This window comes from Carassius carassius, chromosome 40, assembly GCF_963082965.1.
Source record: "Carassius carassius chromosome 40, fCarCar2.1, whole genome shotgun sequence".
In the NCBI taxonomy this organism is placed as follows: Eukaryota; Metazoa; Chordata; class Actinopteri; order Cypriniformes; family Cyprinidae; genus Carassius; species Carassius carassius.
In genome coordinates this window covers 19,723,574-19,739,010 of record NC_081794.1, presented here as the reverse complement: position 1 = coordinate 19,739,010, position 15,437 = coordinate 19,723,574, and the positions used below count along the sequence as shown (strand labels likewise).

The following is a 15,437-nucleotide window of genomic DNA, read 5'->3' as shown; positions in this document are numbered from 1 at the left end:
ACAATCAGAGCAAACTGTTTCTTCACAATGAATCAGAATTCCCAAAGCTTCTTATAAGAGGGTGAGTGGGCATTGTTTCAGCTTGTTTATTGTATTTGCAGAAATTATGGTGCAATACTATATTAGAATAAAAAGTTATGTAACTCAGGATTTTTCAAACAGGGTCTCAGTCATATGTTATTTTATTTAGTTAATATTAGTCATATTACGCATAATATTTGTATGAAAAAAATACAGTATCAACTAAATATAAAATTTTATTGCACAATATAAATATTTTATTAAACATATATTTTACACACGTGTGTGTGTATATATATATATATATATATAATATTAGCTAATAATATTTTTATATGATGTGTAATTCTATAAATTTTTGCAGTAAAAGCTGTCTTCTGAAAAATCCATGTTGAAGCTTATTACATGAGGTTTATTATCTCTGATGGCCTGTGTCATTAAACCCTTATACCCTATATAAGCTCTATAATAGATTCTAGAATATTTTCTGGTCCTCACATGGGCTCATTTGAAATCAGTGGAGTGATTGTGAAACCATCGTACTTGAACGTGTGATTCGATTAACACCATTCATGCCATAATATTGAGAAATCACTCAGACGTAATTTTATCACTGGAATAGACATTATGGAAATTGATGGATTATTAGTGTTTGATTCATTAAATTGAATCTATTTAATCTTGATTAATCTCTTTCTGTCCCCCCTAATCTTTCTTGCCCTCCTGTGTCTCTTTCAAATGCAGTTGCCCCCACAACCTCCACCGTACGTTCGGAGTTCTTCAAGCCATGCCAGGACAGTCAGGAGATGGCCTTCTGTTTGAATGAGGGAGAGTGCTTCATCATCGAAACAGTGGCAGGTGTACACAGACACTGCAGGTGAGTCTGTCTCTGTGTGTGTGTGTGTGTGTGTGTGTGTAAAGTGGTTTTCCATCTTTATCATTTCTTTAATGACAATGACAAACTCCAAGATCTGTTTTCTATGGTTCTTTTAGAGTATCTATTATCTTTTTGTTACTAATCCACACGCAAATGCACAGAAAACAAAGGCTGTAGTGGCTGTCTGCACTGGATTGTCTTAACGTATGCTGAAAATCACTAAAATACAGAGTGCAAATTACTCCAATGATGTGAGATGAAAGGAGAAGTCATGCTGAATGATGTGGTCTATTTTGGAAATCTTGGCACATGCGATAGTTGTTTTAAAAGCCAGCATTTCAAGGGTATAATTAGAACGCTGATCCACCACATTGGAATGGCTGAATGACTTAACCTGAGTCTGATGCATCCAACTCGTTCAAAGATGAGTAGCTTATCTTGAAACAAATAATTGCAGGGATTTTTTTCCCCATTGAGCAACGAATGTTGCTGCAAATAAAACAATCTGTCATTAATGATTATACGGTCTGATCTACTGAATGGTTTAAAGTTTCTTAGAATGGCACTCCTCAAGAAAGGGGCTGTAAATAATGTTGAGAACTGGTTTCATTTTTAAGGATGGCAAAAACTTTTTCACAGCACTGAATGGGGAAAATATCAGTGTAAATTGCTTTAAAGCTTTAAAGCAGCTCTATATTGAGTCATTATATGATTATTATGTCATAAAATATAGTGTCATTATTCAACTTGGTGTAGTTCACTTTTGGTTAAGTTTAGTTCAATAACTGTCAATGTTGCAAAGTTCATCAATTATGGCTTTGCAGATAGCAGCAGTGTTATTATTCAGCCAGTTCAACTGTTCAACAGATCGTCTGGTGTCAGATCTCTGCCTTTTAAACACCCCTTATTATTATAATTGCCATATAAAAGATCACACACCAATATCCGAATTACTAAACGAGTTCTGAGTCTGAAACTGAAGTCCTGCTGACGGAGGTAGAGGTTCGTGCTGGGACGCTTTTTATTTAATAATGTGTAATTATTCTGTGGACAAACAATGTGTGTATGGTTATATTTTTCTATTAACTATTAACAAAATGACTACTTCTAGAAACAACAGAAATAATAATAGCAATACTAGTAATTATAAAACAATTGGTTTTAAGAATAAACTATTCAGGTAAGATTTTCAGTCATCTTCAAGAGCCAACTAATTAAAAGTTTAGTATCACAAAATTCTTTCAAAACTTCAAAACTTCAAAAAAAAAAAAAAAAAAAACCTTACAAAAAAAATTGGATGTTTCATATCATAATAACAATAATTATTACACAACGGTCTGAAAAAAAACCTGCATGTGATTTGACATTTCTTTATATTTACAGTTTATAATGCTGCTCAAATTAATGTAGACTTACTGACACAAAAACATAGTGTATTTTATACAAATAAAACTAATGTAAATGACAAAAACAAAGAAAGAAGCAAAGCAGCAGATGTTATAAATAAAAACAGTTAACAATTTTATTGAACTGAATATATTAAAACCGTTATTGAACGACATAGGCCTATTCTATAGGCTACAGACAAAACAGTCGGGAGATGCATTTATGCATTGTTTTTTTCTATTTTATGCATTAGTAGTAAATCAAGACTTCGCAAGTTTTCTTGTAAAATTCAATAATAAAAAACAACAACATGGAATAAACTGTGTACAGAAAGCGAGTAAAGAACTCTCAACATCAGCCTACTAAAAAGGTCAGTTTAATCTTGCAAAAACTCCCGTTAACAAAAAATTTGACTACACAGCACAATTAATCTCTTACACTGCATCTTTGTTGTTTATGATGAATCTGGTGCTTGCACGTACACCGCTTTTATTATTATTGCAGCTTAGATGTTCAAAGAGCTGCAGCACTCTGACTTTGCCACAAGGAAAAGTGTATATTCCTGCTCAGACCCTGAAGTGGCGGTATAGAGACTTTTTATAAATATAAACATTGCCATTGATTGATTTTAGCGTACACACACTCTACAGTAAGATCAAATCTGTGCGTATGCACATTTTACAAATGAAGCCACAGAAGCAGAATTGCTTATGCCCTATCAGTGGTTTTCTTTACTGTTCCCCAAGCCCCTTTTCATTTGACAGACCTCCCTCTTCATCACTCAATTGTAATAAGGTTTTTGTTTTGTTTTTTTTTTTTTTTTTTAATAACCACCACTCTCTCAGGGTAAAGGCTTAACACAGGCTAATGTTCAGTACAGAAACAACCAGTAAATATAATCAGAGGTTTTACCCATAATATTGCAGCTATTTCTCTCCTTCTTTTTTTCCATTTGGCCTTTAATCAATCCCACTAATGGGATTGTTGTTCCCAGTTATTGCCATGGTAACATATCTTCGGTGTTCATTATATGCACACAGATAATAAAGAGTTGTGTCCAAGTACTGCTCTAATAAAAACTATTTATAATTTAATGTTCACGACACAGAGAGGGTGCCTCCAATATCTGTTGTTTGTGCGATTGGGAATTGTTTTCCATCACCTTTATTGCACTTATAAAGTGAAAATTGGTAATGAGAAAACCTAGTTTCTCATATTAGATGAGGACGTTTATGATAAGTAAATGTGATATATTGTTGTATCTGTTAATTAAAAGTTACATTTTAAATACGCTTTGTTATTTTATCAGTTATTTGCCTGTAAATGTCTAGAAGGATGGCAGAAAGAGAGCTAGAGTGGAGAATTACATTGTTAGGATTAATAAATAGAATGTTTCTATTTTACGCCAAGGAAAATCTGACAGGAGGGATTGTTCGATGCACTTCACTGAAGACAAATGATAAAGACGTAGATGTATAATGCAGGAGTGAGATCTTGGAGACCCTGGTAGGGGTATTAAGGGATATGACTTGACAAAATTAATCATATTAATGATGACGATATCCTCTTTTTCAAGTTTCTTATCAAGCACTCTCTTTACCGAGAAAGCAGTCGCGATTAAGCTGTCAGATCTCAACACACAGTGTTAATCCAGGAAGATGTCTCCTCTTCTTTTCGCTGGCTTTAAGGCGTATGTACCCTTGTACACTCTTTAACGCCCAAATAAAATCTGAAGGATGTTAACTAAGTAATACTATATAATTATGGCATGCATAAATACACTAATTTTCACTCAAGAATATAAACATCCTACGCAAACTACCTTAGCATTGTCTCTGCTGTAGGACAATAGAGGCTGCAGATGAGACTGATAAGGAAAATGAATGGGGGGACAAAAGACACATGTGGTTATATACAATTTCGGTTGCACTTTTAGTGTTACAGTGTACTCATACTTTTAAGTTACTTTTAAATTAACAGCGTACATATTATAGGGTTAAGATTAAGGTTTAGTTTAGGGTTAGTTGCATAGTGTTACAGAAATTTTCATATCATGATAATTGCTGAAATAGTTGTTAAGGTATTGAATTGTAGTACAAAATCAGGTTAAAAAATAAACCACAGTTTAGTTTAATAATTTCTCTCAAATAACAAAATAAAACTTAATCATTGAAATATAGCACATCAACTTAAAGTGCAACTGAACAAAACAATAATACAGAACATTGTCAATGTCAACCAACACTGACATGATTTAATATTTTCTGACATGTTTTAGTCCTTATCAAGATGTATAATAATAATAATAATAATAATAATAATGTTGTGCTGTTTGATAAACACCACAGCGAGTACCTAAGAATAATTTAGATATAAAATATCTGAAATTATTTGATTTCTTTTATTATCTGTGGAAAAAAAAATAAGTGTCAGAAACAGGAAGTTGCCCAGCTGCATTGTGTTCCAGAGCAGCCAGGGTAGCCGCTGCATTTCTTTAGTTTTGTAGTGCCACTGCCACCAACTCAGAATAAATTAGCATTTTCATTCAACACATCTGCTGTTTTGCTAACCAAAGTTTTATGCGGCATACACATAGTGTCATAATTTTTAACCAGTTGATAGAAAATGGAAACAATTTGGATAATAACATATATAGAATTAGGGCTTGTACCAACGATTATGTTGGTACGATTATGTTGGTACTTGAGTAATCGGGTGATTATTCTGATGATTAATCAAGTAATCTAATAATTGTAATAAATATTTTGTGGTAATAAAAATACTCCTAAGGGAACAATAACCTTTAAGATTCCTTGAAATACATATATAATGGCAATGAGACAATACTAGTTTGTTCAAATAAAGTATCAAAGGCAAGTAGTGTGGAGTAACATTTACTGTGAATGGAGTGCTCTGACAAGCACGTACGTAACATGCATGTAAATAATTAGCACATAGGCTATTAAACCTTCATTGCATATATTTATTTATTTGAATTGTAGAGTTTGTGAATTCATAATAGCATTATGCTTTATTATGATTTTTAAATGGGTTTAATATATCATGCAGACTTGGAAAACTGTCTAATAATGCATTTCACAGTATATTTAAAGGGATAGTTCACCCAAAAATTCTGTCATTAATTACTCACCCTCATGTCGTTCCAAACCTGTAAGACCTTTGTTCATCTTCAGAACACAAATGTAAGTATTTTTCATGGAATCTGAGAGCTCTCTGACCCTCCATAGAAAGTACTGATATTACCACGATCAATGAACAGAAATGTAGCAAAGACATCGGTAAAATAGTCCATGTGACATCAGGGGTTCAACCACAATTTTTAAAAAAAGTTACGACAATTCTTTTTGTGTGCAAAGAAAACATAATATAATTTATTTTGCAATTCTTCTCCCCAAGTTACGTTCTGGGGTACTTTCCAAAATGGCGGAAGATGGTAGCCTGAGGAGAAGAATGGTGAAGTAACCCTTTAAGTGCCAACGATATCAATACAGTGTATGTTCATTACAGCATTATAACAAAAACTGGCACATGTATAGTTTATAGGTAAGCAGTTAAATATGGATTTGTCAAGATAATGGAACAGATCACAAACAAAATCTGTTGGCACGTGAACAGCATGGCAGGTGGCAGCAACTTGGTGGCTAAATCTAAATGCAGACAGCGTGCCTGCTGGTACTGTCCTTCCCTTTTGGCTGCTCAGCTGGTATAAAGGATGGACATCTGTGGGTGCTTCATTCTGGGTGTTTAAATGGATTGCTTACATAGTGGACAGACAGTTCACAGCTTTTTAATTGAAATATGCCTGTTTAAACACAGACACAGGTTTATTTGGGTAGAAGGGCTTTTTCTGTGTCAAGAATTTCACACCGCAGATGTGAAAGATAAGTGGTGGTCTAGTGATCTGTTACCTCTTGGAATGTCAAACTCAGCAGCTTTGTAACAGAATGAGGACGCTGAGACAAAGACAGAGGGATGAGAAAAGAGATGGACAACTGGGTATAGAAAGAGACAGGAAGGTTGTAAAGTGGTTGTAAAGCCACCCACATAAAATCTTATTATGTTTTACTGAGTTGTCTTGGTTAAACCATACTTTAACTATTCTTTCAATTTATGGGTGTTCTTATTTATTTGTTGTCTGTTTAACCATGGCTGTAGTTGTTATTATATAGTGGCTGTAATGGCAGATGGAGTGCTATCTGAATTGAATTTGATTTGAATGGAGAGGACTGAGGGAGCAAGTGATAGAAAGAGACAGGGGGAAGAAGCAAGGAGTGCATGTTTTTCTCCCCAGAGTGAGACGAGACATCAGCGAGAGAGGTTGGCATAATTAATCAGTCTAAGTGCACTAACAATGAGAGAAAAGGGGAATAAACATTCAATAATCAAATCAGATGGGCGCCATCGAACAGGTCTTTAAGAGCCTTGGGGTGAAGGAGGTCAGCTTTTATGCTGCAGAGTGCCGAGATCCCAACACAGCCACCTCTCCACACCAAGCAAGGACAGGTCCCCCTCATCTCTGCATGAATTTTACAACACGCAATAAAGCAGAATTCAATGCAGTCTTTTAGCCATGGGTGGACCATAAAGTGGACACTTCTGCCTTGTGAGGTACAGTCTGATTATCTGGACAGAAATGGTTGAACTGGGGTTTTTAGCCCTAAGATATCGTGACGTTACAGGACCTAACTACATTTTATTATAATGTTTTATTGTTGTAATTACATCAAATGCAGAAACCAGTGGCAGTTGTTCCAGATGCTTCACTAGGAAAAGAACTGTCCTGCTGAGATTCTATTTTCCCTACAAACAAGCAGTATGTGTCTATTTAAACAGGATTCATGTTGAGATAGAAAAACTGAGATTGACATGCATGAAACCAATGACGAAACAAACACTGTATTAAAAAAATGAGCTACATCAGGGGTCGTGACCTCAGGCACGTGTACTGAAGGGATAATAATCCCTGGCAGGCAAGCTATAAGAGCAAAAGAGATTTAATAATAAATGTATGGGAAATGTAATTGCAGTGCAGCTGTTTGTTTTAAATATGAAATATATAGGAACTGAACACAGCTTAAGGATTAGGTTTAAGCATATAACAGTCAGACTTTCAATACTGACAAAATCGCAAGTAAAACGAACCATTACCTCTATTTTCAGACTGGAGACCCATACTCTAGCACACAAAAACGTCAGACACATTAGTACTTAAACATGTCTCTGTGTGTTAACACATGATCGTCTGCAAGCATTGCTGCTTTAGTTGCTGTCTGTGATTTTTTTCTTTACATGAACTGCAACACGATTGGGAACAGAATTTTTTTATTGTTTCGAAAATTAAGTTGCACAACCATTAAAGTCACTGACCTCAGAAGCAGAACACCAGCATGAAAAATCCATTTGTAAGTCACGTGCAAACTCAAGATGTCTCTGCATTTTTCTTTTCTTCCAGGTTCTAAATTGCTGCCTGGGACACGTTCGTAGGCTTTTAACACTACTGCCTTCACTTTCACATATCCTCCACAGTTAAAGATGAATACACTTCCTGTGCTTTATCTATCAATACAGTTTGAAGCATCAATTCATGGGCCGCGTCCGGCCAACTACATGAATCGCCAATGCTTTCAAAAAGTCCAAAAAAATTGTCTAATTTTTTTCACGAAATATGCACCAGTCGCAAATTTTCCACAACATCAAAACCAGAACTGCCACGTCCTAAAAAAGAAGCTGAGTTGCTGTGCAAATGTTAAACTTGAAGTCGACATGGAACTTAATCACAGGAAATTAAACAGACGATTTTTCGGCTAAAATCTTTTTTCAATTTAATTACTCCTTAAAATAGATTTTTGTCGTTCTTTTGCATATTACTGTTGACATCAATAACATAATTTTCAGCTATTTTAAAAAGCTGATCTTTTATGCATAGATCTAATAATTCTTCTGACAGAGACACTATAAATTCCTCTACTGTAGACATTTTAACCACGTGCGTAAAATCTCAGCTAAAATTGGTAGCACTCAAACTATAGGACAAAAATAAAAATAAGGTGCGCCTCTTTAACTAACTATCCAAAACACCAAACCGCCTACATAAACTCAACCCCGGTCTTCATGCGGCTACTGATGGTGGTTCCATTATTCACAAAAGAAACGCAACCAGAAATGGGTGACTCCTAAACCCACGGAAGTGCAACTGCTCTGTCTACTTTCACTACACTACAGAAACAAACCAGGCGAAACCCAAAGGGGTAACACCACTAAACCTAACAGAGAAGCACCTTATTCAAAAAATAAGTTTAATTTAAAATAATTGATTATTTAGATTTTCATACACAAAAATCTAGTTCACACAAACAATCGCAACATCAGCTTTCTTAACAAACTGCACCACACAGTTCACTACCATGGGCAAGTGACATCACTGCGACACTTCATTCACAAATATTATCCTGCAAAACGCATGACTTGATGCGTAACACAAAAACGAACCAAAAACAGACGACATCTGTCATAACTTGACTCAAAGATCATGACAAAAACAGAGGTCAGTAGGGATTTAGTAATCAGAATATAACAAATTTATTTAACAAACGAAATAATAATTGAACACAAATGCCAGCAAAAAGCAACATAAAAGGGGGATGCATGGGAAAGTCAAACTCCCCACACACACACCAACAGGGGAAAGGTAGGAAGCTTTTATAATGAAGAAAGACTCCAGGCCCAGGTGTCCTCCATCTCCAAAGCGTCTTGCTTGAATTCAGTGTTGATGAGACCAAGGATGGTCCTAACACTATGTCAGTAGTAGCACTCTTTTGGTGCTTTTTATCCCAAACTTGAAGTACACTACCATTCAAAATTTTAGGGTTGGTGAGTTTTTTTTTTTTTATGTTTGAGGTTTTTAAAAACAGCAAAAACAATTTAAAATAACTATTTTCCATTTTTATTTATAATTTATTCCTGCATGGCAAAGCTGCATTTACAGCAGCCATTCCTTCAGTCTTCACATGCTCTTATTTATTTATTCATTGGGAAACAGTGATGCACTTTTTTTCTGGATTTTTTTTCACAGCTTTTATAATTGAAATATGCCTGTTTAAACACAGACACAGGTTTATTTGGGTAAAAGGGCTTTTTCTGTGTCAAGAATTTCACACCGCAGATGTGAAAGATAAGTGGTGGTCTAGTGATCTTTGAATGTCAAACTCAGCAGCTTTGTAACAGAATGAGGACGCTGAGACAAAGACAGAGGGATGAGAAAAGAGATGGACAACTGGGTATAGAAAGAGACAGGAAGGTTGTAAAGTGCCACCCACATAAAATCTTATTATGTTTTAATGAGTAGTCTGGGTTAAACCATACTTTAACTATTCTTTCAATTTATGGGTGTTCTTATATATTTGTTGTCTGTTTAACCATTTTTTAATGAAAAGAACAGCATGTATTTAAAATAGAATCCATTTAATGCATCCTTACAGAATAAAAGCATTGATTTCTTTAAAAAATAATAATAATATTTGAAACATTTAAGTGAAAGTTTTAAGGTATGTTAGCAGTTTCAAATTTAAACAAGAGAATCTTGTAATTCCTTTATTTATTTATTTTTACACAGACTCAGGAGAATGGTGGTCATGTATAATAGCAATTGCATTTTCTAAGTGATTAAACATTTGGTTTTACAACCCTTTGTTACACCATACATTTTATCAGCTCATGCATTCCCATGGTATTCCACAATCTTGGCATTGCTAACACTAAACTCTATCCTTTGAGCTACAGAAACACTTTCAACCTGGCGTACATTATACTTAACACGTTCTTTAATTCTTTGGGCACTTGTTTTATGGCTCAGTGCATGTTTACTTTTGACTCAAAGGTTTGACTTGATGCATGTTGACATCATTGTTAACTCTAATTAATGCAATGCAATGCAAGTTAATGGGACTGTCTCATCATCTCAGTGACTTTCATAATTGGTGAAAAAATCAACAATAAGCAAATTGAGTGGAAGCAAAGTGACATGAACTTTGAGATGCGTGTACACACGTACACAATCAGTTGACTGCAAGAATTTTCTCTTGGATACAAAGTCACAGAAACAAATATCCAAACTCTGGTATAATTCCCAAGGTTCAGAGAGGTTTAACTTATATAATTGTTCTTCTAATCACACATTCATAATAGAGGCTAAGATTGAGAAGCAGAAGAAAGTGAGAGAGAGATAGAGAGAGAGGTGGATAGGAGAGGGAGAAGCAAAATACTTTTTGACAAGGCGTCCCTTTCAAGTCTGAAGGTTTGATGTGCTAATTACATGCAAATATATGCAAACGAGCCTGCTTGGTGCCCAAACCCTGGCAGAATGTGTGAGGCAAAATTGCAGTCTGAGGAGCGAAGCGTGTTGGCTATAAATAATCAAAGTAAAGAGGAAGTTGTGATTTCACATTAGCCTATTTGAACAAATGCCGCATTTTAGGTACAAGGGCAGACAAGGGGACTGATAAAGAGTGCATCCTATATGATTCCTCCCATCCACCTATTCTGTTTCCTGTGGCAACTGCCTATCTTCCAGTCACGTACCATTTATAGTTTTCATGTGGCAAATATGCCTTGAATAGTTCATTATAACAACCTTTATATAAAATAAAATGCTTAATAATATTATTATTAATTACAAAAAAGTTTAAAATATTTATGTAATACAAATATTTAATATTATTTAATGATTGCTGAATATTCAGTTTACTGAATGTTTTTCCGTTTTTTAAAAACCTCTATTTTATTTAGTTTCCATATAGCAAATATATGACTTGTATAACTCTCATCTTTCTATTTTTATCTAACCCTAACCTGTATGTAAAACAGAAAGCTTAACAACAACAATTATTATTTTGTTGTTATTATTACTAATACTACTACTATTTTTAATAAAAATAATAACGATAAACAGGTTTTTATATATATATACAATAATAATACATTTAAAGAAACTTTTTTATAGTAATATTTATTGTTGTTTTATGTACATTAAATGAACAGCCTACAGAATATGTTTTTTCTGTTATTTGGTCGTTATTCGTTGAGAGGCCATTCTTCATGCCTTTCTGAAAAAGATATCTAGCTTCATGCACATCCCACATATCAGAGTCACAATAATACATTGTCTGATCTTTCAGAAACTTTCAGTTTTGTTCCAGATTATAAATCATCTGTGTTTATGAATGACACCTTTTATATACTTACAGTGTGATATAATCTAACGTCATATGATTGGCTGATTTGTCACTGCCAACACTGTGTTTTGTGTTCAGAAATGTTGAAGAAAGAGAGAGAGGATGCTCATGAATAAGACAGGAGTGACACGTTGTGCCTCACAATGTCTATGAGACCAGATTGGACTTGTTTCTCATTTCCTTTTACAAATCAAAATATGCAAGGGAGACAAGATGAGAGGCAATCCTATTTTGGCTGAATTATCACTTGTGATTGTTACATCGTTGTAGCTCTTGCAAAATGCACCTGTACGGTCCCACTACAAACCTGACAATGTCTGAAGTCAAGGCTGCCTCTGAAGAATCAGGTTTGAGGACAATGTATTCCTGAAACAAATGAGTTTCATCAAAATTCTACAGCAAACCATATCTTTTCTGCTTCTCATCTCACTTTTCTTCTCCTCTCCTGCCAGAGAAAAAAGAATGTTATCCTCTCTTTTTTGTCTTGAAAGCTTTTCTGCAAGTGACAGAGGCAGCATCAATTTCCATTTGGTAATGAACTGTTCAGCCTAATGTGTGCTTTGGAGCAAGAAGGGATCAAATTTCTGAGTAGCTGAATGAGTTTCGCAGTGAGGTGAGAGAAAGGAGACATTAGAGCTGCGATACTTCAACGGTCAAAGCCAGAGAGAGAGAGAGAGAGAGAAAAGCCATATTCCTGACTGGCAATGAACCTGGAAACAACCATTTCATTGAGAGCAAAGGGACTGTTTGCTTCTGTGTTTGTTCTGCCGTAGTCGGTGGGTAAATTAGATTATTTTGAAAAAGGACTGTTTATCCTCAAAATCCTTGAATGTATTTTTGTTTATTTCACTCATTGTCCCAGTTAAAACATTAGACATGTAAAATCTTTATGTGTCTAAGACTGCGGCGCCGCTTGTATGTGAACAATTCATTGTTCAAAAGCTGGAGGGTTATAAGAAGTTTCCATAATCCCATGCATTCGCAATTCGAACAGAGGGAAACAGCCGCTGGCATGCTGCGACCATAATTGAACATGTTACGTTAATCTAGAACAAGAGAAGGTTATAGATAGCACGAGAAAATGCTAAATATGTTTTTCCCATAGCCATCTACCAAAAATTCTCCAGGGAACTCAATAAACAAACGACCGTGCTGATTTTTCTTCACTGTTTTTCCGAGATGTGAAATATTTAACGTTTTAGCCCAAGCAAAATCATGGATCAGCCAATGCTTAAAATCATAGCTTTGGGTGTGTTTTTGAAAAGGGAGGGGGCAAATGGTTGCACTTTTCACTCGCTTGGGAAAATTTTACCCCTTTAATGGCTTGTCACAGCTAATATGCGCTTGTAAAAGCACAGCATATTTATGCTGGCTTTAAAGTCAGGAGCTTTTGTTTTCACAGGTCTTGATCCACAGGCGACCATTAATGCTGAATTATATCAAGACGTTGTATCGACGCGACGAGGGTAAATGCAGAGATTTTAGTAGTATCACCGAGTTACTTTATTACAGCCTATTAGCAACAGTGTCTCCCATTATGGAGAGGTAAGGCCGGGATCGATTCAGGATAGGGAGTGTGTCTTGAACACAGAAGCCTGTTATTCTCACAATAAATCTGCATGGGCCTGTGTGCTCTGTAAACATTTATGGGCGAGCATTCTTCCTCTGACAGAAGTCGCAGAGGTAATATTTCCCGTTCAGTACAGTAGAGCTTCTCTAAAATCTTCAGTTCCACATATAAATGTCATCCCAGTGTGTAAAATCCAGATAGGTGTGTGTTTGTGGAAATGCCTGGGCCACTCTATTGATCTCTGCTGAGGCTTTGCCGCCACGCTAGTCTTGATTTCCTCTTTGTTAGCTGAAACCTATAGTTTCCATCATCGTTCAAAGAAAGGGGCAACGAACTTGTTCAAAGAACTTGCTGATTCTGGGGGGGGGGAAGTAGCATTCGCAGTTTGAAGCCGAGATTTCGTTACGTCAAAAAGCAGAGGCAGGAGAGCCCTGGTAGGAAGACACTTACTAAATTGTCAGTTGAATTTTAATGGAGGGTTAAGGTCAGAACAATATTTCACAGCAGGAAAGAGGCAGATGCGGAGTAAGAGGGGCCGATTCTCAGATTTCAGCCTGAATAAGAGATGCTGAATTTTCTTTCAGTGTTTCAATTGGTGATGCGAGCTGCATGGATGTCACACATCTTTAATTTAAAAAGTTTTAAGTGACTGGTAAAAGGCGGATTCGGAATGAAGTAACCTGATATGTTTGTGCAGCTGCTGTTTTCAGCAAACATGAAGAGAGATCTCATAATCACAGATTTTGAAGTGGGCTGACAGCAAAGTTAATCGCAGATGGTTGGGGGCGGGGGCTGATATGAAAGAGAGGGGCTAAAACCCTCCTAAGTAGGGTCTAAACATGCTTGTTTGTGTGGGAAGATATGAAGCAGAACACAACTGATCTACCAAGACATAATGCAAGCTTTTTTCTAACTATGGCTCCATCTAGGTGACTTCTAGGGAGCTTCTTTGCATCTTTTCAAATGCGTGCGTCCTTGACGTAGCAGGGGGTACGCAGCAGAGGGATGACAGATGATGAGACGGTGTCTCTGCGGTCTGTCACGATTGCGGGACATGCTCAGTTTCTCATGGTTAAGCAGAGGGTAAATCCTCCTTCATCCTGGATCCATCAGATTATATAAAGTCTCATCTTTTCCTGTCACCCATGGTTATGCAATAAAGTGCTTTAGATGGCTTTGGCTCTGCATGTGTCCCTGTCTCTTTTTGCTGCTCCCTGTCTCATTCTGTCGCTTTCTGACTCTTCTCCTCTGTCTCAGTATCTCCCCCTGTGTGTCTGGCATCTGGACGGCAGGAGTAATGTGGCTGTGATGTATGGTGATGATGCATGGCTGTTGTCAGAGCTCCTGTGTGGCATTATTAAATTAAAGGCATAGTAACGCCAGGAGCGCAATGTTCATAAGTAAAGCCGCTCCATTGCTCATGGTACCTTATTCTGATTGACACTTCATTATGATTGCCACAATTCACAGCCTAACTGGACAGCTGTCACAGATCTGAGCATGTGCCGGGTTAATTATTTGGCCTTTTAGTAAGAAATGAATCTAGGCTGTTTTCTCTGATGAAAAAACAATCTACAGTTCAATAATGAAACGCAGAGTATAACTACATACAGTACGAGCTCAAATAACATTTAAAAACCATTGACATCGGCAGAAAAGGCATCAGAGGGAGGCTTTTTCTACCTCCCTTGAGTTGCCGCTCTCACTGAGGTGTTGCGTGAATGTAAAAATGCAGGTGAAAGACAAGATGAATTGGATCGTGTCTGTTGTTCATTCGTTCATTTTATTCTTTTGTTCTTTGATTTGTTGTTTGTTCATTCTTTAAGTTCCTTAAATTACTATTTATTTTAATTATTCAAATTATTATTTTAACTTACATTCTCAGTTCTTAGTTCAAATTCATTTTAAATTTATTTTTACATTTAAATATTAAATGTACTAGCTATGACTGGATTAATAACAAAGCAAACAACTCACTAACTCAAACGTCATCATTTTCAGTCATGTCTAAATTGAAATGAACTCTAAATGAACTGTGAATTTAAAGGTTACCTTAGGATAGGCCAGATTCTGATTGGATCGGATGGAATGGGATGGTACTTTATTAATCCCCTCTGGACAATTTAAGCATTAAAGCAATATAAACAAATATGAATAGAATAGAAAAACAGCAATATGGTATAATGTAAAAAACAAAAACAAGTTAAAAATAAATATACTCTGAAATATTCAATATATATTATTTAACAAATTTGGAACCCCATTCTCTGTAAAAAAAAAAAAAAAAAAAAAAAAAAAAAAAAAAAATGTTTAAATTCTTCAATTTATATTA

General features: G+C 35.7%; 1 protein-coding gene across 2 annotated transcripts in view; it reads left to right on the top strand.

Moving 5' to 3' along the window:
* LOC132122322 (pro-neuregulin-3, membrane-bound isoform-like) overlaps window positions 1-15,437 on the top strand; it is a 154,833-nt gene that overhangs the window by 89,187 nt on the left and 50,209 nt on the right. For both annotated transcript variants that reach the window (XM_059532430.1, XM_059532429.1), the window contains exon 2: window positions 766-898. In XM_059532430.1, the coding sequence (XP_059388413.1) occupies window positions 766-898 (133 nt within the window). The remainder of the gene's footprint in view (window positions 1-765; window positions 899-15,437) is intronic.